The 23,278-nt window shown below is 38.9% G+C and overlaps 1 protein-coding gene across 6 annotated transcripts in view; it reads left to right on the top strand.

The window, feature by feature from the left end:
- Nucleotides 1–22,925, top strand: part of ripor3 (RIPOR family member 3) — a 295,541-nt gene extending 272,616 nt beyond the window's left edge. For all 6 annotated transcript variants that reach the window (XM_078555330.1, XM_078555329.1, XM_078555332.1 and 3 more), the window contains 8 exons: nucleotides 3,227–3,389; nucleotides 5,046–5,181; nucleotides 7,157–7,318; nucleotides 10,184–10,342; nucleotides 17,176–17,378; nucleotides 18,752–18,835; nucleotides 20,842–20,932; nucleotides 22,647–22,925. In XM_078555330.1, the coding sequence (XP_078411456.1) occupies nucleotides 3,227–3,389; nucleotides 5,046–5,181; nucleotides 7,157–7,318; nucleotides 10,184–10,342; nucleotides 17,176–17,378; nucleotides 18,752–18,835; nucleotides 20,842–20,932; nucleotides 22,647–22,741 (1,093 nt within the window). In that variant the 3' untranslated portion in view covers nucleotides 22,742–22,925. The remainder of the gene's footprint in view (nucleotides 1–3,226; nucleotides 3,390–5,045; nucleotides 5,182–7,156; nucleotides 7,319–10,183; nucleotides 10,343–17,175; nucleotides 17,379–18,751; nucleotides 18,836–20,841; nucleotides 20,933–22,646) is intronic.
- Nucleotides 22,926–23,278: the final 353 nt, after the last annotated feature.

The following is a 23,278-nucleotide window of genomic DNA, read 5'->3' as shown; positions in this document are numbered from 1 at the left end:
GGCGCACTGACCTCTACCTCGCAGAGGCTGAGCGTCAACTCGCAGACACTTCCTCCTACCTCTCCCTGGACCATGACCTCACTACTGAACATCAAGCCATTGTTTCCAGGACTGTTACTGACCTCATCTCCTCTGGAGATCTTCCTTCCACAGCTTCCAACCTGATAGTCTCCCAACCTTGGACGGCCCGCTTCTACCTCCTACCCAAAATCCACAAAGAGGACTGTCCTGGCAGACCGATCATGTCAGCCTGTTCCTGCCCCACGGAACTCATTTCTCGCTATCTTGACTCCATTCTCTCTCCCCTTGTCCAGTCCCTTCTCACCTACATCCGTGATTCCTCTGACACCCTACATCATATCAACAATTTCCAGTTCCCTGGCCCCAACCGCTTCCTCTTCACCATGGATGTCCAATCCCTCTACACCTCCATCCCCCACCAGGATGGTCTGATGGCTCTCCACTTCTTCCTCGAACAGAGACCCAAACAATTCCCATCCACCACTACTCTCCTCCGTCTGGCTGAACTTGTTCTCACACTGAACAATTTCTCCTTAAACTCCTCTCACTTCCTCCAAATAAAAGGTGTGGCTATGGGTACCCGCATTGGCCCCAGCTATGCCTGTCTCTTTATGGGGTACGTGGAACATTCCTTGTTCCAGTCCTACTCCGGCCCCCTCCCACAACTCTTTCTCCGGTACATTGATGATTACTTTGGTGCTGCTTCATGCTCTCTCTGGACCTGGAAAATTTTATTAATTTTGCTTCCAATTTCCACCCCTCCATCATTTTCACATGGTTCATCTCTGACACTTCCCTTCCCTTCCTTGACCTCTCTGTCTCAATTTCTGGTGATAGACTGTCCACCAATATCCATTACAAGCCTACCGACTCCCACAGCTACCTCGACTACAGCTCCTCGCACCCCACTTCCTTTAAGGACTCCATCCCATTCTCTCAGTTTCTTCGCCTCCGTCGCATCTGTTCTGATGATGCCACTTTCAAAAACAGTTCCTCTGATATGTCCTCCTTCTTCCTTAACCGAGGTTTTCCACCTTCTTCTCCCTCCCAGAAACATGATAGGGTCCCCCTTGTCCTCACTTATCACCCCACCAGCCTCCACATTCAAAGGATCATCCTCCACCATTTCCGTCAACTCCACTCTTCACCCCCTCGGTGGCATTCCGTAGGGATCGTTCCCTCCGTGACACCCTGGTCCACTCGTCCATCACCCCCTACACCACAACCCCCTCCCACGGCACCTTCCCATGCAACCGCAGAAGATGCAACACCTGCCCCTTTACTTCCCCTCTCCTCACCGTCCAAGGGCCCAAACACTCATTTCAAGTGAAACAACATTTCACCTGTACTTCCCTCAACTTAGTCTACTGCATTCGTTGCTCCCAATGCGGTTTCCTCTACATTGGAGAGACCAAACGCAGACTGGGTGACCGCTTTGCAGGACACCTTCGTTCTGTCCGCAAGCATTACCCAGACCTCCCTGTCACTTGCCATTTCAACACTCCACCCTGCTCTCATGCCCACATGTCCGTCCTTGGCTTGCTGCATTGTTCCAGTGAAGCTTAACGCAAACTGGAGGAACAGCACCTCATCTTCCAACTTGGCACTTTACAGCCATCCGGACTGAATATTGAGTTCAACAATTTTAGATTATGAACTCTCTCCTCCATCTCCACCCCCTTTCTGATTTCCCCCCCTCCTTTTTGTTTTTTCCAATAATTTATATAGATTTTTCTTTTCCCACCTATTTCCATTATTTTTAAATGTATTTCCATCCATTGTTTTATCTCTACCTTTTAGCCTTTTTCGATTCCTTCACCCCACCCCACCCCCACTAAGGCTATCTGTACCTTGCTTGCCCTACTTTCTACCCTTAATTAGCACATTCCTTTAGATATCACCACCTTCAACACCTCTTTGTCCTTTTGTCTGTGACATCTTTTGGTTGTCTCCACCTATCACTGGCCCTCTATCCAGCTCTCTTGTCCCAACCACCCCCTTAAACCAGCTTATATTTCACCCCTTTTCTATTTTTCCTTAGTTCTGTTGAAGAGTCATGCGGACTCGAAACGTTAACTGTGCTCCCTTCCACAGATGCTTCCAGACCTGCTGAGTTTTTCCAGGTATTTTTGTTTTTGTTTTCGATTTCTAGCATCCGCAGTTTTTTGCTTTTATCCTGCTCTCCAGTGCCTATATCATTCCTCATTATAGCACTGATCTCTTCCTTTACTAACAAAGCTACACCACCTCCTTTTCCTTCCTGCCTATCATTCCGAAACACTGAGTACCCTTGGATACTGTTCTCCCTGTAACCACGTCTCCGTAATCGCCGCCGAATCATACCTATTTATCTCTATTTGCGCTGTTAACTCATTAGTTTTATTCCGAATGCTACATGCATACAGATACAAAGCCTTTAAGTTTGCCCCATTGTAAATTTTCCCTACTCTTGGATGATTCTTTGGTGCAATATGGCGTTCACACATACTGTCCCTTCCTTTCACTTTTTGGTAACAATCAGCCTCGTCACTAACCTGCACTCTTACCCTCTCCTTAAACTTTGATTTTTTATATTTCCATGCAACTGAACCCACCCCCTACTATTTAGTTTAAACTCCTATCTACAACCCTAGTTGTGCAATTCGCCAGGACACTGGTCCCAGCATGATTCAAGTGGAGCCCGTCTGAATGGAAAAGCTCCCTCTTTCCCCATTACTGGTGCCAATATCCCATGAATTTGAACCCATTTCTCCCACACCAATCTTTGGATTTACCTCTTTAATCTTATTGACCCTGTTAATTAAATACAGTTGAGAAAAAAGAGAGAAGAAGGAAAGAGCAGGGAGATGGAATTAGAATAAATAACTGATGTGAAGCTAGCATGATGGGCTGAATGGCGCTCCTTCTGTACTGAAATTTCTATGATTTGAAAGTTAGATCTAGGAAAACACTAAACTCAGTTAATAAATGTATAGCTTAGCATTTGGAAAAGCCTGCATGCCATATCATGACGCCCTGCAGTTAATGTTTGCACTCGTTTGCACAAGTTTAAAGCATTCCAAAACTGCTACTTTTTAATGTTGACCAAAATTATGGATTTTCTTCATTTTAACTGCATTTTTAAATATTGACTTGAGTGGATGGTGTTATCTGGTGCTGTGCTTTGTTCCAAGTTATTTTTCTTACACACTTTACCATTTGACAGGACTGGTATGTACAGTAAAGGCAATATTTGTCAGCATGATTTACTGACTAAGAATGGAGATTTAGGAATTAAAGCAACAGGAACCCTTGCCCTGACATCAGAAAATGTGTCTCTTGATCAAGCCCTCTTAACTCACCTGCAACTGTGCAGGAGACTTCTACAGGTAGGTAGGGATAAAATTAACTGCAGTTATTTGTTTCCTTTCTTTTAGCCCTTTGGCACAGTGCAAAACAACTCATGTGCTAATATATTCCCCAGAATTCTTCATTGCTTTCTCTGAAAAAAGATGGTTTTAGGAAGTTGACTATGCCCATATATCCATACTTTAGAGCAAGTGTTGAATTTTTGTTATTACTCAATTTTTCTTCATGTCTTGGCAAATCTATATAAGTAGTAGTTCTCTTTATGGACTGATCTGACATCATGTTTTATTTCATTTTCGTTTACAAAACCTGTACATTCTGAACATATTAATTCTAATTCCTTTTGAAAGCATAAGAAAAATAAATGTTTTACATTTTCCATTTCAGACTAACTGAAGTTTCACAAGGATTTTCAAGTCTTAAAATATGAACATACAGAATGCTAATGAAATATCACAGATATAGGGGGCATGAGGGGTCCTTTTTGAACTTACCTTTTAAAAGGTCCTCTCATGCATGCTAGTGTTCATGACACCCCTAAGGGACTATGAACCATGACCCTTTAAAAACCTGGCCCGATTCCATGAAAATTGTTGGGAAGTAGGAAATACACATCTCCGCAATGGAACCAGCCAGGTCCGGAGTGCCAGATGCATGCTTCTGACAGGAAGCAGCCCGCATCCATTAATTGCACTCCTGAAAATTAGACAGCCTGGGAATGGGGTGGGAATCCCAGAATCGGGACCCATCTGCCATTTTTAAAGGGGTCCCGAGTCACCCTGACTCGGTGAAAATCCAGGTCCACTAGTTAAAAGAAAGAATTCACTAGCTCCAAGAGTTAGGTCAGGACACCCTCTATGACATTGGCAGTAGTGTATTATCTTTCCTTATCCCTCTGAAGTCTTTAGCATGCTTGGCTAGATAATCCTCTCCTAACGTTCAGCTTGGTGAGACTGATTTCACTTGGTTCTACTCCTACCTATCCAGATGTAACCAGGCCAGCTCTAGAAATGCCTCTTTTTCTAGCAGACCTCCATAGATCCAAGGTCCCTCTTTGCCTCATCTCTATGCTGTCGTTTGGTGACATCACCCCAAACATGTATGCAGATGATATCCAATTCCAGCTCTCCACCACTAGAACTGTGCTATAAGACTGCCTACCCCATTTCCAAACTTGGATGAGCTGTTATTTCTTCACACTAAAATGTTTGAAATATTCAAGTCATCATCTTCAGTACCCATCACAAACTCCATACCTTTACCACTAATACTATCCCATCTCTGGCCACTGTCTCAGGTTGAACCAGATTTTGACATTCTATGTAAATGTTATCTCACTTATGGCACATATAGGGGCAGAGGAGTTCAAAGGAATCTCGGGGTGTTTATAATCTTTTTGCCATGAGTGAAAGATTGAATCCTTTTTAACTGGGTTACAAAAACTTCTGAGATTGCTAGTATGCAAATCACTATATAATTTGAACTTTTGGTTTCCTATACTGCATAACTCAACTCATGTTGCTTTAGAAGATTGAGAACTGTGTAATGTTAATTCTGTGCACAAAGGACAATGAATAAATATAATAAAATTCATAATGTTTAATGTATCTCATTTTTAAAACACAGGGGCTATGCTAACTTGCTTCTTGGGGCTCACAATTTGATTTATATTTCAGAGATTTACATCAACTGGCTGTGCAGCTGTCCTTCAGAATTGCATATTAGAGGAGCTCTCTCAACAGATCCTGGTGTTGGAGAATCTAGCTCTCATTTGTCATGAGAAGTCAGGGAATATTAAATCAGTGGAAGAAGGTTTGTATGAAATGACCATAGTTATGGATAAGTGTGTCAAGATTTAGCGATGAGCAGCATTCAAAAGTTGTGCTATGGGGAGGAAGATTTATATAACAAAAAAATATTTACTATAGGTTAGATTCAGGTTTTTTGAAATAAGAGGGATAACGTATTATAAGAAACAGGAAATATACCAGGGCTTCGCAAGAATTACAGGCATAGGAAATCCTATTTTCAATTTATAGAATTCAACCCCCTGGCTAATTTTGTAATGGCTTTTAAGGCTTCAAAGCACAAGTTTTTCTAACATTAGATACGGTCTTAGTGTTTATTATGGATATTCAGATTTCCTTGTCCATGACTATTTAATATGGTTTTCTAAAAATGTCCTTATAAAATAAAAAGTATATATTTTATGAGGCACATTGTAGTTGATTACTTTAAATTGCTTGAATGATTAGTTTCTTTTTATTGAAATACCAGATCTATTCCATTTGGCTTATTTTTCATGATTAACTTTGATCAATACAAATCGGTTCTTACAGGAGAATGCATATCCTGATTAGATGGAACAATATCTGGATGAATCATTTAAAAATGTATATTACTCTTAAAAAAATGTTGTATTTCCTTATTTTTCAATCCTGTGGTTCCAGAGACTAAAACCTAAAAGCATATCAATAATTTGCCATTGTCTAAACAAAATTGATTGCTGCAGACATTACAACAATGATTGTACTTTTTTAAAAAAAGTACTTAACTGCTGTAAATAGAAGAGCCTAAGGTCAAAGGCGCTGTATAAATGTAAGTCTTTAGCTCTGTGTGGGGGGAGCAGATTGGCTTCTTGGCTCAACAGCTCTTCAATGGCAATTTTTATTTGGCTGCTTGTGAGGATGGACAGCAGTCTGGGATGACTCTCAGATTGTTTCCTTCTCATTCCCTGTGGGGAAATCCTTGACATCTAGCTCTTTGCAAAAGCATAACTGACATTAGGAACCCAGATCAGATTTTGTGGGTACAACTTGTGCTATTGTATATCAGGGCTGCAATACTAACAATGTTTAGCTTTAGAAATTAGAAGGAAAAAACCTAAAGGGTTGAAAATGTGATATGTTACAAGGAAATTTAGAACGATAAATGTTAGAGATTATATTCAAAACTTCAAATGATTAAAGTCTTACTTACTGTAGCTACTATAGCCAAGTGGCACCAGAAAACCATGAAACTAGAATGAAAGAAGGTCATATGCTTTGCACAACTGTGGAAGATTAAGCCCTATGAATCTGGAAAGGCACAAGAAATACTGAGCTAGATATCTTTTACCTACTAAGATTGAATTAATTGAGTTTGGCTTCGTCAAACTATATTGACGCTTGAATCTATATTTTTAAAAAGAATTTCAGCACTGATTTTCACTCCCTTTAAGTTGTGTTGTTTGATAGCTTGTCCATAATTGATCTTCATTTTCTTCCTTTTTTCTGTTGAAGCATTTCAAGTTTTGTTACAGTCCTTAGGTGCAGTTTACAGGATGATCACCTAACAAAGATATTCAAAGCATGTTCTAGCACATGATTTATGCATTCTAGGAGTTCATCACTCAACATTCCTCTCTTGTTGCCTACTTATAAATACAGTCTGCATAAGCAATTTAGAATTATTGACAATATTATTCTTTGAACAATCAGCAACATAACGTGAGCCACTCTAGAAGTAGTATGTGGTAGCTTTAATCTGGGAAACACTCTAGGATATATAGGGTCAATTACCACTTTACTCCATTAAGTTTATTAGTAAATGGAAATTCCCGTGACACGCGGAATCCAGTGGAAGATGTTAGGGGCATTGTGTTTTAGTTAAAAAAAAGAAAGGATGTCTCATTACGAACCAACATCGACATTGAAATTTCTATCGCACTGAAAGATGAACAGCAGTATTTAAAGCTCCTCTCAGAAGTTATTCTAATGCTAATTGCATTTTAATATTTTGATTTCAGTCATTCCAAAATCAAAGGTGGGGAAATCAGTCCTGTCGTTCTGGGGCAAATGTACAGAGACAGACTGTCTTTTATATTTATCAGCTGAGAAGTTCCTGATGCAACTAAGAAATTGTTATACGCAGAAAGTGGCTGCAAGGTACCCAGGACAGACAGAAAGAGGTAAGCTATGCTTAGTTTCCATTTAACAGGTTGTCTGGAGTGGAATTTCTGATATATCTATCATGTGACAATTACTACAATGTCAAAAAGTTTGAACATTGAGGTAATAGCTACTTTGAGTTTATTTTAGCATGCAATTGCATCAGGATAAATTTAAAAATATGTCAAAAACACTCTTTGTATTAATGCCACCATTCAAGAAATGTGGCCTGGTTTGGGGGGTGGGGGATTAAATAAGCTTCAAGATTGACTTTATCCAGTTATTCAACTTCTTTCAACTAATATGTTCAATAACTTCCCCTGTTCAGGGCTCCAATTGAACCATTGATGACTTGCGCAAAAATATTCATAATTCTCACAAAAGAATAAAGACAAAAGGAAGTTAAGATACTTTCTTGTGTCCTCTCTTGTAAAAATTAATGCGAATTGATGGGAGAAATAAACATGTAATTTGCTTATTCATGTGACTGGAATTTTATTTAGGAACATATGAATAGGAATAGGCCATTCAGCTGCTCAAACCTGTTCCACCATTCAAGTCGATCATGACTGACCCATATCCTAACCCAATGTCGCTCCATATTCCTTCATACTCTTCACTGGAAGAAATCAACCAACCTAAAACTTAAAATTATTGTTTGAGCTAATATCTAATATCCTTTTTAAAGAAATGTTTCTTAGCTCCACTCCTGAATAGCCTGGCTCTGATTTAAAGGTTATATCCTCTTGTCCTACACTATCTCACCACAGGAAAGGTTTCTTCCCCATCTACCCCATTAATCCTTTCAAAACCCCAAACCCTCAACAAATAACCCTTTAACTTTCTATATTCCAGGGAATACAAGGCTTGTTTATGTAAATTTTCCTCAAAAATTAACCCTTTGAGCCCAGAACTCTACACAGTTCTCCAGGTGTGGCCTAAACAAAGGTTTTATAGAGCTGTAGCCAAACTTCCTCTCTTTTATATTCTAACCTGCTAGGTATCAAGGTTAATATTTCATTAACCTTTGATTTTTTTGCACCTGACCACTACATTTGTGTCCTGTGTACATGACCATTTATGTCATTTGGATCATCCCTATTCCTAACTTTTCATTATTTAAATAATGCTTTGATCTAATCTTCTTTGGTTAAAATTGGTGACCTTACTCTTAACTGCATTGAAATCCTTGTATCACATTTTTACCCCTCACTTTAACTATCAATGTCTTGACCATTTTATGTTCCTGTTTACACTATGACATAAACCATTGGATCATTAGCAAACTTGGATATATTGCTCTCGATTGCAAATAAAGCAGAAAATGCTGGAAACACTCAGGTCAGGCAGTAACTATGGAGAGAGAAAAATAGAGTTAACCTTTCATCAGGTCATTGACCTGAAACATCTGTTTCTCTTTCCCTAGCGGTTGCCTGACCTGCTGAGTATTGCCAGCATTTTCTGTTTGTGTTTTTAGATTTTCAGTATATACTTGTTTTTTGCTTTTGGTAATTTATGCACTAAGTCACTAATAAATAGCATGAAAATTGAGGCCCCAATATTAAACATTAATTGTTGCTGGAAAGAGAGATATGCTGTCGAAGCTTTCTATCTTGCACTCATCAGGACAGATGTAAGAATGCCAAATTTCAAAGGGAGGAGCAATTTATACTGCATGAGAAAAGGGCACTGATTGGTTGGAAAATCAGCTGAGGTATTGCCATGGGGAATGTACCAGGGAAATATTGACCCCACACTTTTGCTTAAATATTAATTGTCTATTTTTGTTACTAAATCCCACTTTTGTGGTGGTTCTACTACTCAGAATCCTAGTAACAAAATAAAAATTGCAGAAAGTTTTTGCATTACCTTTATATAAAACCTATTGAGCCAAAGGTCAAGGTAATCATTGCTACTCAGCTATATTAAAAAAAAGACTGCACAAATTGGATTTCCAAATACAAACATAAAATGTATGAACAGGCCTGTACATATGAAGGGATCAGAATTAACCTGCCCTTTCTCATTCAATGATGATTAACTTGCTTTGCATTTCTACAGTCTTATGAAGTTATTCTCTTCATTAAATGTTTATGGCGAGGGAGAAGGGCAGAGAGTATCGTAGCTAAATGTTTTCTAAAATGATGTGCCATTCTTTGACTCAACAAACAACTTCTGTGTTGAAACCATGAGAGTATGTGTCCTTCTGATGGCAGTAGGAGTAAACTACAGAAGTTACGACAGACAAGAACAGCTATTATGTTACACACAGCAGAGAATATACCATTTATTGAAACTGAGTGGTTGTCAAATTTAATCATGCTAACTTGATAGATACAGGCCCAAGTCAAACATTATTAATGTTATTGTTAACATTATTTGGCTGTTTTAGAGAAACTCAACAAACAAAAAAGTCAGAAACATTATTATTCAAGTCAGCAATGTGTCAGAGTGGATTAGTCTGGAATGGACAATTAAATTATGTCAGCTGAAACGGAAATGAATTACCAAGGTCTGCGATCATTTTACAGAAATGTAACCTTTTCTATTCATACACAAATCATACTTCGCCTGTCCTTGGTCATAGATTAATCTTTCCTTGTCTTGTGGCAAAGTTCATGAACTCTGTAAAAGGAGAAACTTACACTAATTGCCTAATATCACAGACAGGGCTCTATAGGAACCATTATAGTGAGAGTCAAGCCATTGCCCATAGTTGGATGACTCTCCCCCCATTAAAATGTTACAAGGATGAATTCCTTTTTGAAGGCTGATCACAAATGAATTTCTAGTTGATCTTACATGGTCAAAGAGCACTTCTCAATTGCAGTCTGAGATAAGGTATTAAAATCTTTAAATTTTCACTATTTTCATGTTTTTGTAAGTATTCAGAACACTTTTGTACCAGATTGTCAGCTGTTGTGAATTACTGCTGTGTCCTAATGTCTCAGAGGAAGTGGTGACAGTCTTCCAGTTTTTCAACTATGTCAAAAAGTACAATATTACTCAGCTGGGAACACATCTGACCAGACTTGCAAAGGAAGGTAGGAGGAAAAAGCTATTTGCTTGTACTGAAACTTTTGTGTGGCTCTTGATTTAACAGAAAATTTATGAACGAATGCATTTATATTTGAACTACTAGATATTTAGCTGCAGTTGTGCCAAGTTATAAATGCATGAAACAAATTTCAGTGGATTGAGACTGAAGTTTAAACATACCATAGCTATAACATCTCAAAGCACTGTAGAATTGTGTCTGTACTCCAGATCTAACGTTAATCAATGTTACCAAGAGTTTGACACTTTCATAAGACCCGACGCCTACACACTCTTATCTGCCTCCTGACTCCTAAATATTAGTGAGTTCAACCAAAACATATCATTTTTTAGTCATAACTTAAACTGTGATGCCCATGCATTACCCACATTACACATGGCAAATACGATGTGCAGTGAAATCTAATCTGTGACACAAAAAGTTGCAAAAGCCATAAACGAAAAACTTTACACTACTAATTAGCAAAATGAAAACGATAACGATTTGCTCCTTAGTTTCACATATCGGTTTGTATGTACAACAATTTACAGCATTGTACAAATATTATTATATGATAGGATTCAATGTATATAGATCTACTAGCTGTAAGCAGATTATATGACACAAACCACTACTTGGAATATTTACAGCTGTTACTGCACAGGTTAAACCACACAATTATGTCATGAGTTGTCATTAAAAATATGTGGATGAAAATATGTGCATCCTTGGAGTCTTCAGCATTTTAAGATTCAGCAATTAAAAAGGAACTTCAGGTTTTAAGTTTGGCTTTTGGACTATTTACACATACAGTCACCACACAATAACAATGGCATCTCTACCACATCTGTAAAGCAGGACTTCCTCACTAATATCTGGGAATTAACCTGAAAGAGATTAGGAAAAGTGAAATAATCTCAGTATTTTCCAGAGTGTTGAGAAGCTTCCACCTTCCACAGGAACAAGCTATGGATAGAAGCCAAAACAAAAATTGCTGGAAAAGCTCAGCAGGTCTGACAGCATCTGTGGAGAGAAAGACAGAGCTTGAGTCCTTATGGCTCTTCTTGAAAAGGACGTGAAAACTCTGTCTTTCTCTCCACAGATGCTGTCAGACCTGCTGAGTTTTGCCAGCAATTTTTGTTTTTGTTTCAGATTTCCAGCATCTGCAGTATTTTGCTTTTATATTATGGATAGAAGCCAAACAGGTTTATAATTAAGCATCAGATTAGAGATATTTTATCTCTGACAGCACGACAGAATAATTTCCATGAAGACCCATGCATGCATCAATTAATAAATTCTACCGCTTCTTCCAGACAAAAGTTGCAAACTCAATTACATAAATTAAATAGATTGGGCTACAGTTTCTACTTTGGGTGAAACGATTCAGGTGTAAATTGCGCCAGTTTTGATAAGTGTTTTTCTTCCTCAGGTTTCAGCTGAAATTCATTTGCATGACACCAAACTAAATCTGCCAAATGCCAACACAATCAAAGTAGCATTTTAGAACAAAATTTTTCTTTTAAATTTTGCTTGAAAAGCTGTTCCTTGACATATTTAAGAGTGGTGCGGTTGATTAAGGCAGCGGAAAATGGGGTTTATCATAAAAATAAACATTTTAATCAGTATCTTGTCCACTACTTTTGAGGAACTCCAATTTGAAATAATTGAAAATTATTTTTTAAATTCCATACAGATCTATTTGCTATTTATATTGGGGTCCTGTAGTCAGTTTCTTAATAAATTAGAATATGTTTACAACCCTTTATAAGACTCGTATTAGTGTCCTTGTGCCTAAAAAAAAATTATCCAGCTAATTTATTAAGGCCCACAAATGAGAACAATTAGTGGAGGCTTGTATTGGTGATTTATTCAGCCTGGGAGCATGGCCAATTTTGTGGTAGGCCATCATCTAGCACAATGTTTTCTTTCTAAAACAGTGCAAAAGATTGTTGGAACTCAATTTGGGCTGAATATACATTGCACTTAAAATTCTATTTTTTTTTTACACATTATTTAATAAGGGCACAGAAGGAAGCTATTCGAACCATCAAATTCATGCTGGCTCCCTGCAGAGCAATCCAGTCAGTCCCATTCTCCCACTCCATCTCCATAGCTCTGCAAGTTTATTTCCCTTGAATGCCCATCCAATTTCCTTTTGAAATCACTGCTGCTTTCCACTTCAACCACCCTCACTGGCAACTGTTCCAGGTCATTAGCATTAGCTGCATTAAAAAAAAGTGCTTCCTCACATTATCCCTGCATCTCTTGTCCAAAATCTTAAATCTGTGTCCCCTAGTCCTTGTACCATCAGCTAATTGGAATACTTTTGCTTTATCTAAACCTGTCATAATCTTATACACCTTTATCAAATCTCTCCTGTGTTCCAAGGAGAACAGCCCCAACTTCTCCAACCTAACACAGTGGCTATAATCCCTCATCCCTGAGACCATTCTGGTCAATCTTCTCTGCACCTTTTACGGACCTTCACATCCATCCTAAAATGTGATCAGAACTGGATGCAAAATTGTAGTTGTGGCCTAACCAGAACTTTATAAAGGCTCAGCATAACTTCATTGCTTTTGTACTCAATACCCCTGCTATTTAATTTGTCCATGCTTATCACAAGCAGTCACATATTCTTTGGTCAGCCATCTGAATATTTCTTCCTTTGGCTTGGTGTCTATTTTATGTCTAATTATGCCTCAGTGATGCACCTTGGAATGTTTGTTCTATGTTGTTGCAAATACAATTACATACATGGATGTTTCCCTTTTGGGTGTAATCGGTGATCCCGGTGCAAATTGCACCAGTTTTGAGCAGTGTTGTTGATGCATTGCAAGTTATTGTTAATTATGTGGGAGGAGCAGAAGCATTGGCTAACATGATTTTCAATAAAACAGCTGGGAAAGGGTGGGCGCAGACTATGATGAATTGGTAGAAACCATTTTTTTGTTCTTGATTTTTAAAAATTGCTCCATAACAGAATATAGGATTAGTCACTAATTAAAAAGGATGATGTTTCCCAATGATTAGATTAGGGTGCTGAATTCAAGCTCATCTGAACAAAACCAGAGTATTTGAACAATGAGCAAACATCCGTGCCCACCCCTGCCACCACCTTACCAGCTGATTTTGTTTTGTTACATTCATACAGTTTAGCTGATTGAGTTTGAAATTAATTCAGACGCCTGTACATAAATAACAGTAACTGCATGACCACAAAACCTGTATGACTATGAATAAACACTTAGTGGATGGTGGGGGAGTGTTTACGTGAGGGGAGATTTGGAAAATTAAAGAGAAACAACAAGGCATTAATGCAGGGTAACATTATGGGTAACGATAACCAGAGTATGATAGGAAGGCACTGAGCACACAAACATAGGAATGTACCAACAAGTAATGCCAGAGTAGGAAAAAAAATGGCAAACAGGCAGAATTAAATGTTATTTATCTGAATGTTCATAGCATTCACAACAAGATTGATGTCCTGCTAGCACAAATGGAAATAAATGAGTATGATATGTTAACCATTAAATGGATATGGTTATAAGGTCACCAAGGCTGGGTCCTGAATATTCAAGAATATTTGACAGAAAGGATGAGATCAGTACAGTAGTGAGTAAAGATCTTGGTTTGGAAGATCAAGATGTAGAATTAGTTTGGGTTGAGATAAGAAACAGCAAAAGGAAGGTAAGAATAGTTTCTAGGTCCCTTAATGGTAGCTACATTGCATATAAAGAAATAATGGAGAGCTGTAAGAAAGATACTGCAATAATTATGGGTAATTTTAATCTTCATATAGTTTGGATGAATCAAATTGGCAAAGGTTGTCTGGAGGAGGAGTTCATAGCGTATATTTGGGGCAGTTTCTTAGAACAATACATTCTAGAACCAACCAGGGACCAGGTTATACTGGACCTGGCAATGTGTAATGAGACAGGATTAATGGCCTCACAGTAAAGGATCCTCTAGGCAAGAGTGATCAGAACATGATAGAATTTCACATTCAGTTTGATGTGAAGGAAATGTGGGTCTAAAACTAGTGTCTTAAAGTAAGGGGTCTTCCATTTAAGACAGGGAAGAGGAGGATTTTTTTCTCTGAGGTTGTTAGGCTTTGGAATTCTCTTCCCCAGACAGCAGTGGAGATGCATACAATAGCGGTGTTGCTGGCAAGGCTAGCATTTGTTGCCCATCCCTAAATACCTTTGAACTGAATGGCTTACTAGGCCATTTCAGAGGGCAATTAAGAGTCAACCACTTTGATGTGGGTCTGGAGTCAAATGTAGGTGGGACCAGGTATGGGTGGTGAATTTCCTTCCCTAAAGCTTTTTTTCTTTTCCCCAGTCCAAGATCCAGTTTATTTCACATTGAAGATCTCAGATCTTTGTACAAATGCCCAAGCCATCAATGTCCACAAGACGGGGTCTCATACACAATTGTACAAATAGTGCCAGCCCAAGCTTGCTCCCTGCAGTCAGTTCAGTCACTCTCCCCCGGGGCGAGTTTGTCAAACAGGTACTCTCCTATATAAAAACAAAAAACTACTGCGGATGCTGGAAATCCAAAACAAAAACAGAATTACCTGGAAAAACTCAGCAGGTCTGGCAGCATCGGCGGAGAAGAAAAGAGTTGACGTTTCGAGTCCTCATGACCCTTCAACAGAACTGAGTAAAGTTAGGAGAGGGGTGAAATATAAGCTGGTTTAAGGTGGGTGGGTGGGGGGGGGAGAAGTTGGGGTGGGGGTGGTTGTAGGGACAAGCAAGCAGTGATAGAGGCAGATAATCAAAAGATGTCACAGACAAAGGAACAAAGACGTGTAAAAGGTGATGATATTATCTAAGAGAATGTGTTAATTAAGAATGGATGGCAGGACACTCAAGGTACAGCTCTAGTGGGGGTGGGGTGGAAAGACTGACAGGGCATTACAGGTATAGATTTAAAAATAATGGAAATAGGTGGGAAAAGAAAAATCCATATAAATTATTGGAAAAAACAAAAGGGAGGGGGAAGAAATGGAAAGGGGGTGGGGATGGGGGAGGGAGTTCAAGATCTAAAGTTGTTGAATTCAATATTCAGTCCGGAAGGCTGTAAAGTGCCTAGTCGGAAGATGAGGTGCTGTTCCTCCAGTTTGCGTTGGGCTTTACTGGAACAATGCAGCAAGCATTGTCCTCACTTATCACCCCACCAGCCTCCGCATTCAAAGGATCATCCTTCGCCATTTCCGCCAACCCTAGCATGATGCCACCACCAAACACATCTTCCCTTCACCCGCCCTGGCGGCATTCCATAGGGATCGTTCCCTCCGGGACACCCTGGTCCACTCCTCCATCACCCCCTACTCCTCAACCCCCACCTATGGCACCTCCCCATGCCCACGCAGAAGATGCAACACCTGCCCCTTCACTTCCTCTCTCCTCACCGTCCAAGGGCCCAAACACTCCATTCAAGTGAAGCAGCATTTCACTTGCATTTCCCCTAACTTAGTCTACTTCATTGCTCCCAATGCGGTCTCCTCTACATTGGAGAGACCAAACGTAAACTGGGCGACCGCTTTGCAGAACACCTGCAGTCTGTCTGCAAGAAAGACCCAAACCTCCCTGTCGCTTGCCATTTTAACACTTCATCCTGCTCTCTTGCCCACATGTCTGTCCTTGGCTTGCTGCATTGTTCCAGTGAAGCCCAACGCAAACTGGAGGAACAGCACCTCATCTTCCGACTAGGCACTTTACAGCCTTCCGGACTGAATATTGAATTCAACAACTTTAGATCTTGAACTCCCTCCCCCATCCCCACCCCCATCCCCACCCCCTTTCCGTTTCTTCCCCCTCCCTTTTGTTTTTTCCAATAATTTATATAGATTTTTCTTTTCCCACCTATTTCCATTATTTTTAAATCTATAACTGTAATGCCCTGTCAGTCTTTCCACCCCACCCCCACTAGAGCTGTACCTTGAGTGTCCTGCCATCCATTCTTAATTAACACATTCTCTTAGATAATATCATCACCTTTTACATGTCTTTGTTCCTTTGTCTGTGACATCTTTTGATTATCTGCTCCTATCACTGCTTGCTTGTCCCTACAACCACCCCCACCCCAACTTCTCTCCCCCCATCTTAAACCAGCTTATATTTCACCCCTCTCCTAACTTTACTCAGTTCTGTTGAAGGGTCATGAGGACTCGAAACATCAACTCTTTTCTTCTCCGCCGATGCTGCCAGACCTGCTGAGTTTTTCCAGGTAATTCTGTTTTTGTTTAGGTTCTCTCCTATGCCATTCTCAAGGGCTCCCAGTCTCTTCAGGTTGGTGATGTGATCACCAAGCTTCTTGATCCTCTTCAACCAGATGGGTTTTTATGACAATTGGTCATAGTTTCATGGCAGCCATTACTGAGATGAGCTTTCAACTCCAAATTTAATTAATAGAATTTAAAATCCACCAGCTGCCATGATGGGATTTGAACCCATGCGTCCAGAGCATTATTCTGTGTTGCTGGATTACTAGCCCTGTAACATTACCCCCATGCCATCATCTCCCTATTGAAAATATTTAAGGCTGAGTTAGACAGATTTTTGATTGATTTGGGACTCAAGGGTTTTGGGGGCAGGCAGGCAGGAAAGGCTAGAATCCGATCAGCTATGATCTTGTTGAACGGTGGAGCAGGCTCAGGGAGCTGAATGGTCTACTCCTGCTCCTTTTTCTAATTTTAGAACGTACATAGAAAATGAGAATTTTTAAAAAGAGAGAATCCTAAAAACGAAAGAATAACCTGAATTATTTAAAACTTCGCAGATTGCATTTCATTTTTTTATTCTTTTACTCTTTTTATATTTTTAGTATTTCTCCCTGAAGCTCTACAAGCAGCACAGAAGATGAAGACACTGAAAAAGTTAAAAGAAAAGCTAATCTCTGAGCTACAGCCTCTGCATCAAACCTTGCACTCAATCTGTATTCTTCAGTTAGATGAGAACCCCAAGGTCACACATGTCGTAACCTCATTCCTTCGTAGTGCTTTAGGAAATAACATTTTTAGAGCAAAGGTAAGCATTGATTGTTCTTATTCTGTTAATAAATTGTATTTTAAAAAGGACAAAAATGTTAATTTTATTGTTTTATTTAGCCTGATTTGTGAATAATGTAAATCAGCCAACTGGAACTAAAAGCTATTAATAACATTTAGTTTATGTAAGGTACAGTTTGAATATGAAAAAGTATGAAAAAGTTGAACTCACAACACTCCCATTTACCTATTTTAGCTTCCTCATAAAATAGATGTTTAAAATGAGCGGATAAAGGCATAAAAAGCCTCTTATTTATAATAAAAATAGGTTTCCACAGATATTTATTAAAGAACCATAATATTTCCTATATTACAACAGTGCCTACACTTCAAAAGCTACTTCACTGGCTGTAAGGCGCTTTGAGACATCCGGTGATCATGAAAAGCGCTATATAAATGCAAATTTTTTTAAAGTAAGCTACACTGAAGGAAATTATTACAAAATGAGATATTCAAAGAGAAAAACAGGAAAATAAGACCCCACATTGCTTATTAAACTATAATTATGAATTTGTATCAAAACATAAACAAAGCTTTCAATGCACTGAAAAATAATGAGCCCGATTTTGGTTAAATAATAATGACACCCGAACAGTGCACATTGTTATTAAAGTGGAAATCAGCCCATATCTCATGGTGAGGAAAATAAACCTCAAATTACAGATTGCCACAAGTTTCTGGCTGATTTGTGCCGCTCCTCCATTAGTTTGGTGAAAACAGCATCAGCTGTTTAACCTCCCCATGATTTTTATGAAGGTGTTGCATTTGCACATTAACTTTGTCATGTTTAAAGGCCAGTTAAGTCTTGTAATTAACTCAAATATTGCTTTGATGATGTGATAATTGTTAATGATTGCCAATCAACCAGGTATTGGGTCTCATTCCAACAGATTGCGAATTGGTTCAGGGGAACTTAAATTTGACAAGCATCTTTCTCTCAATCTACTCTTTCCCCATTTCTCTTTCTGTGCGTGATTTGACATTGAACTTACCTACTCTAATTTACCCTTCTTAGTCATTCTTCCTTTTATTTCATAATTCTCTAATCTCATTGATGAAAGAGCTATACTACTTGTCCCATTGTTCACCAAGGACCCCAGATGCCCTTGCTATGCTCTTATCAGCTGACACACCAGCAACATTGTGGACAAAATTTAAAAATCTCTCCTTGCACGAACAAGTCGAAACAATGCCCCAATTTGGCAAAATCTAACAAGTGTATCACAAAATGATATCAATAGTGCCTAAATGTCAGTTCAGTGGTTTTTTTGTGCTGTGGATTCAATATGTTTAATGTTTTTGTCATTTTAATAATTTATAACTGGCTAACTAGTTCAATTTCACATTTCTCAGGCTTTGGCCTACTACACAGAAACTTTGCAAGAAAAAGATCCACAACTCCAGAGAGCTGCCTGCATGGCACTTAAACAACTAAAGGTATGTTAAGGGTCTTGTACACTTAGTGCTTCTACTGACAGCACCAAAATAGATTTGCAACTATTTCAAAATAAATAAAAGTCCTTAAACTCATCATTATATGCATATAATTAATTTTGTAATTTTATAAATCCATAGATACAGATAACTTCCATTGTCAGCAGAGCTGGCCAGATGATGATTAATACAAATCATATAAAGTTAACATTTAAAGCTGACGAGATGGACCAATAAGCAGAACAAAGTATTGTTTTGTTTTAAACAATAATATGCTATTACATCCTTTTCCATTGAATGTTTCAGAAAGGTCAATATTTTGTTAATTTAAATAAGCCTTTTATTAGCTGGAATCATTTATTTTCACCTTGGGGGGGGGAAAGACAATGCAAAAATACTAAAGAGCTCATTGGACTGTTAAATTTCACTGGACTAGTGGGTCATCTTTGAAATGTTAATCCTTAATTTAACTAATCAGGGAGATTATCTTGAAATACTTTAGACGTAGGCTTTCTAAACTAGGAGGTGACAGAGGTCAATGACTGAGAGGGTAGCTCATGCACTGATCCCAGATATCTACCCTGATCCCAGCCATGTTTCCAACTGAGATAACTCGCACCAGGGAAACTCGTTCCCTTGCCCGTGCTGGGAACACATGCCTGACTTGGGCCAATTACTTCCTTTGGCAGGCCTTGGGGAGGCTGCTATAGTGCAATGGTGAGGCAGCTGCTGAACCACCAGAATGTTTTTTGGTAGACAACTTCTACTTTTTCACTGATTGGGCATACTCAGAGCACTTGCACAAGCTCCTCTTTTTGTTACCCCAAAAGCCTTTTCAACTTTTGCCCGCTGGTGTGTCAGCTGTTAAGAGCATAGCAAGGGCATCTGAGGACCACCGGTGGAGGCTATATTTCTCTTGTCATCACACAATGTCATTGTATGCAGCTGGATATGGGTGAGAACATTTCAAGAGGTCAACCTCTGCAGCATAAAAAGGGGTAGTGGAAGGGGAATATAGAGACAGGATACAGCAGATTGCACTCCATATATCTGCTAGAAAGCAGAAAGGATATGGCTGGAAAGCTGAAGTCAATGCCTAAAATTTAATACCCACAATGTGAAAGTATCTTTTAATGTAAAGACATTCAGTTACTAGCAATCCTTGGTTCAATGCTGAAGTTCTGCTTTCAAGTCTACTTCAAATAATTAAATGTCCTCCATATTCAATATTTTTCTGAAATTTACAAATCTGTGTATTCCAAAAGTCTTGCTTAATCAAACATTTTTTTTTTATTATTTCATGGGTTGTGGGCATCACTGACAAAGCCAGCATTTGTTGCCCATCCCTAATTGCCCTTGAACTGAGTGGCTTGCTAGGCCATTTCAGAGGGAAGTTAAGAGTCAACCATATTGCTGTAGGTCTGGAGTCATCTGTTGCCCAGACCAAGTAAGAAAGGACACTAGTGAACCAGATGGGCTTTTACAATAATCAGTGATAGTTGTCTTAGCCACCATTACTAAAGCTAGCTTTATATTCCAGATTTATTAACTGAATTCAAATTCCACCAGCTGTCATGGTGGCATTTGAACCCATGTCCCCCAAGCATGGGTCTCAGTTTCTGGATTACCAGTCCAGTGACATTACCAGTACACCACTGTCTCCACTGTTTAAGACATGATTTCTGGAGCTAAAAGTTCTAGTGTATTGATTTAATCGCTTTATAAGTATTCATATCTCTAGCTTCTTGCTAATTTGTAGACCTTTTGTTAGCAAATCTGGTTAGTAGTTTTAGACTGAGCAAGTCTGACTAGCATACATTCTGCCTTTCAGTGAACAAAAAAGCATGGTGGGTAGCCCATGAAAATTACTGAACTATCAAGTTGCCTTGTGTTGCAAACACAGATGAAGAGTTGGGAAACATTCAAGTTGTAACAGAACTATTAAACTTGCTCTTAGACATAGGTAATAAATTATATCAAATGGGATCTCAATTTGTTCTTCCTTCAAGGCTGTGGAAAGCATTGAACAGATTGCCAGCTTGTGCCGCTCTCAAAGAGTGAATGTGCGTGATACAGCAAGAGAAGTCCTCCACTCTTTTGGTAATGTTTTTTCTTGGAATATAAACTCTATTCTCTTTTCTCATCAATTTGCTATCTTTCTTCTGGACCACATTTCAATAAGTACCAGTTACCGTCTAATACCTTATCCAAGTGGCTATTATTCATTTGTTAACCTTGCCACTGAGTCTTGGTAATCTATTCCATTAAGAGGGCATCACCAATGAATCTAACTCCTTCACTCAACATTAAAACTAAAGTAATTTTAACAGAGCTGTCTGGCTGGATGATTTAAAGCAAGAAGCAGTTCCAATTTCTTTCTGCTTAACTCAGGAGCACAAACTCCTGCTGCTGCCCTAGCCAAGAACAGTTTACATATTTGAAGATCAAACCTCAGACTTTCCTGGTTTGGATGGTTCAGCTGCTTTTCTGGATTGATTCACTAAGCTGTTGAATGAGCCACAAATCTAAACATTTTCAATATTTCTGAATGGCATTGTTTGTATACTTGGTTGGTCCAGCAGTAAAATGGTTATCATATGTTTCCATGTGGGAAATCTCCTTTAAGTATTGCCATTCGCATTGGATTTTTGTCTTAAAATTTAAAAGGACATAAATGGGAGAATGTGACTCAACATCCTGTAGTACAGCATTTCACATGTAAGTCATTTTGTGTGCAATGCTTATTGTAAATCCAATAGGATAACCAAAATGAGAAATAAAGCTGTAGTGCAAGTTGTATAATACAATATTTGCATTTGCATTCCTCAGCACATTTCACACAATGAATTACTTGGCTGACATTTGGTCCCTCAAGAGACGTAATTCCCTCCAGCCAAACACTGGGAATATAAAACACATCATCTTTGGTTCCCAGCACAAACTCCGTGGCTTTGTCACTGGCTCCATCCTCATTCCTGTCCAGTCTCAGGCTAAACCAGGCTGCTCGTAACCAGTGTCCTATCGAGCTCCAAATTGAGCTGTAAATAACAACACCACCCCCCCACTCAAAAAACTGCCCATTTCCTCCTTAGTAACATCACCTGCCTCCACCCCAAAGTAAGCCCATCTATCATAGAAACACTCACCATACCTGTCAGCTGCAGATTCAACTATTCCAATGCTCTTCCTCCATAAATTCTGTTATTGATCTGACTGATCCATCTCATCTATTCTCACTGACCAACACTGGCTCTTGTTCAGTATCTCAAATTTAGAATTCTCGTCCTTGAATTTAATACCATCATAGTCTTGCTTCTTCCCATCTCAGTTTCTCCAGGTCTACAACCCCTCCCCCATGACTCTGTTCCTGTGGCCTCTTCTGCAAACCCCATCACTATGTCATTGGTAGCTATGCCTCCAGTACACAGGCTCCATGATCTAGAGATCCTTACCTAACTCCTCGGTCATTCCACCTACCGCCCTCCTTCAAAACCCTCCTTAAAACTTCCCTCTTTGATCATGCTTTTGGTCAATCATCTTAATAATTCCTCCTTTGGTTCAACAACCATTTTATCCTTATCCTTCTGGGATATTTTCCTGTGTTTGATTGGCAACTCAATTTCATGAAGTCCTTGCACATTACTGTTAACTACTCATTTTTGGAGAAAAATCAGCAAAATTTCTCCCGAACAGAATTATTTTAACCAATTTATTAGTAAAACTAATGAAACATCTGCCTGACAAATGTATTTTAATGTTCAACATGTGGAGTCCTGTTACACTTGCTTAGATTATCTTTCATCTGATTGTGCAGGTGAGAAAGGTCGTTTGGCTTTTGAGAAGGTGGACATGTTATGGTACGAAGGCAGCATGAACCGAAACTCAACTACTGAAATTACTATTCTCTGAATATTTTCAAAACCAACCATAATAGGCAGTGTAGATAATGTGCTTGTGTTCAATAATTTTGCTTATACCATGTTTATATTGTATAAAGATTTGCAGTCAAAATGCATCATTTATTTTTTTCTGTCTCGTACAAGTGGTTATTTGATATTGGTGTGCAATAAAGTGGCGAGATTTAGATAACTGATCCATACCAAGTAGCTGCACTGTTTTTTTTTACTGTTAAACTTGCAAATATTCTGTAGACAGCAAAGAAGTTTTAGGTTCTTAAAAGATTCAATTCTTATAATGATTAATCTCAAATATTCTGAATTTTAGTATGTTAAAATGTCAGTACAGTATGAGCGTGGAAAGGCAGATTATATTACCAAACTTTCTTGCTGTTTAAAGTGCATCATTTATTCAGTTAGAGACTTTGAGATTTACTGAACAAAAAGCTTATGGAATCCTGATAAAAAGAAACCCATCTCTGACTTGATAGTGAAGACGCTTAAGATTTCCGAAACAAGCCATTCTTAAACTTAAGCCATTGTTACTTTA

This window comes from Cetorhinus maximus, chromosome 13, assembly GCF_964194155.1.
Source record: "Cetorhinus maximus chromosome 13, sCetMax3.hap1.1, whole genome shotgun sequence".
In the NCBI taxonomy this organism is placed as follows: Eukaryota; Metazoa; Chordata; class Chondrichthyes; order Lamniformes; family Cetorhinidae; genus Cetorhinus; species Cetorhinus maximus.
The sequence above is the reverse complement of the archived record's forward strand: the minus strand, read 5'-3'. Positions and strand labels throughout refer to the sequence as shown.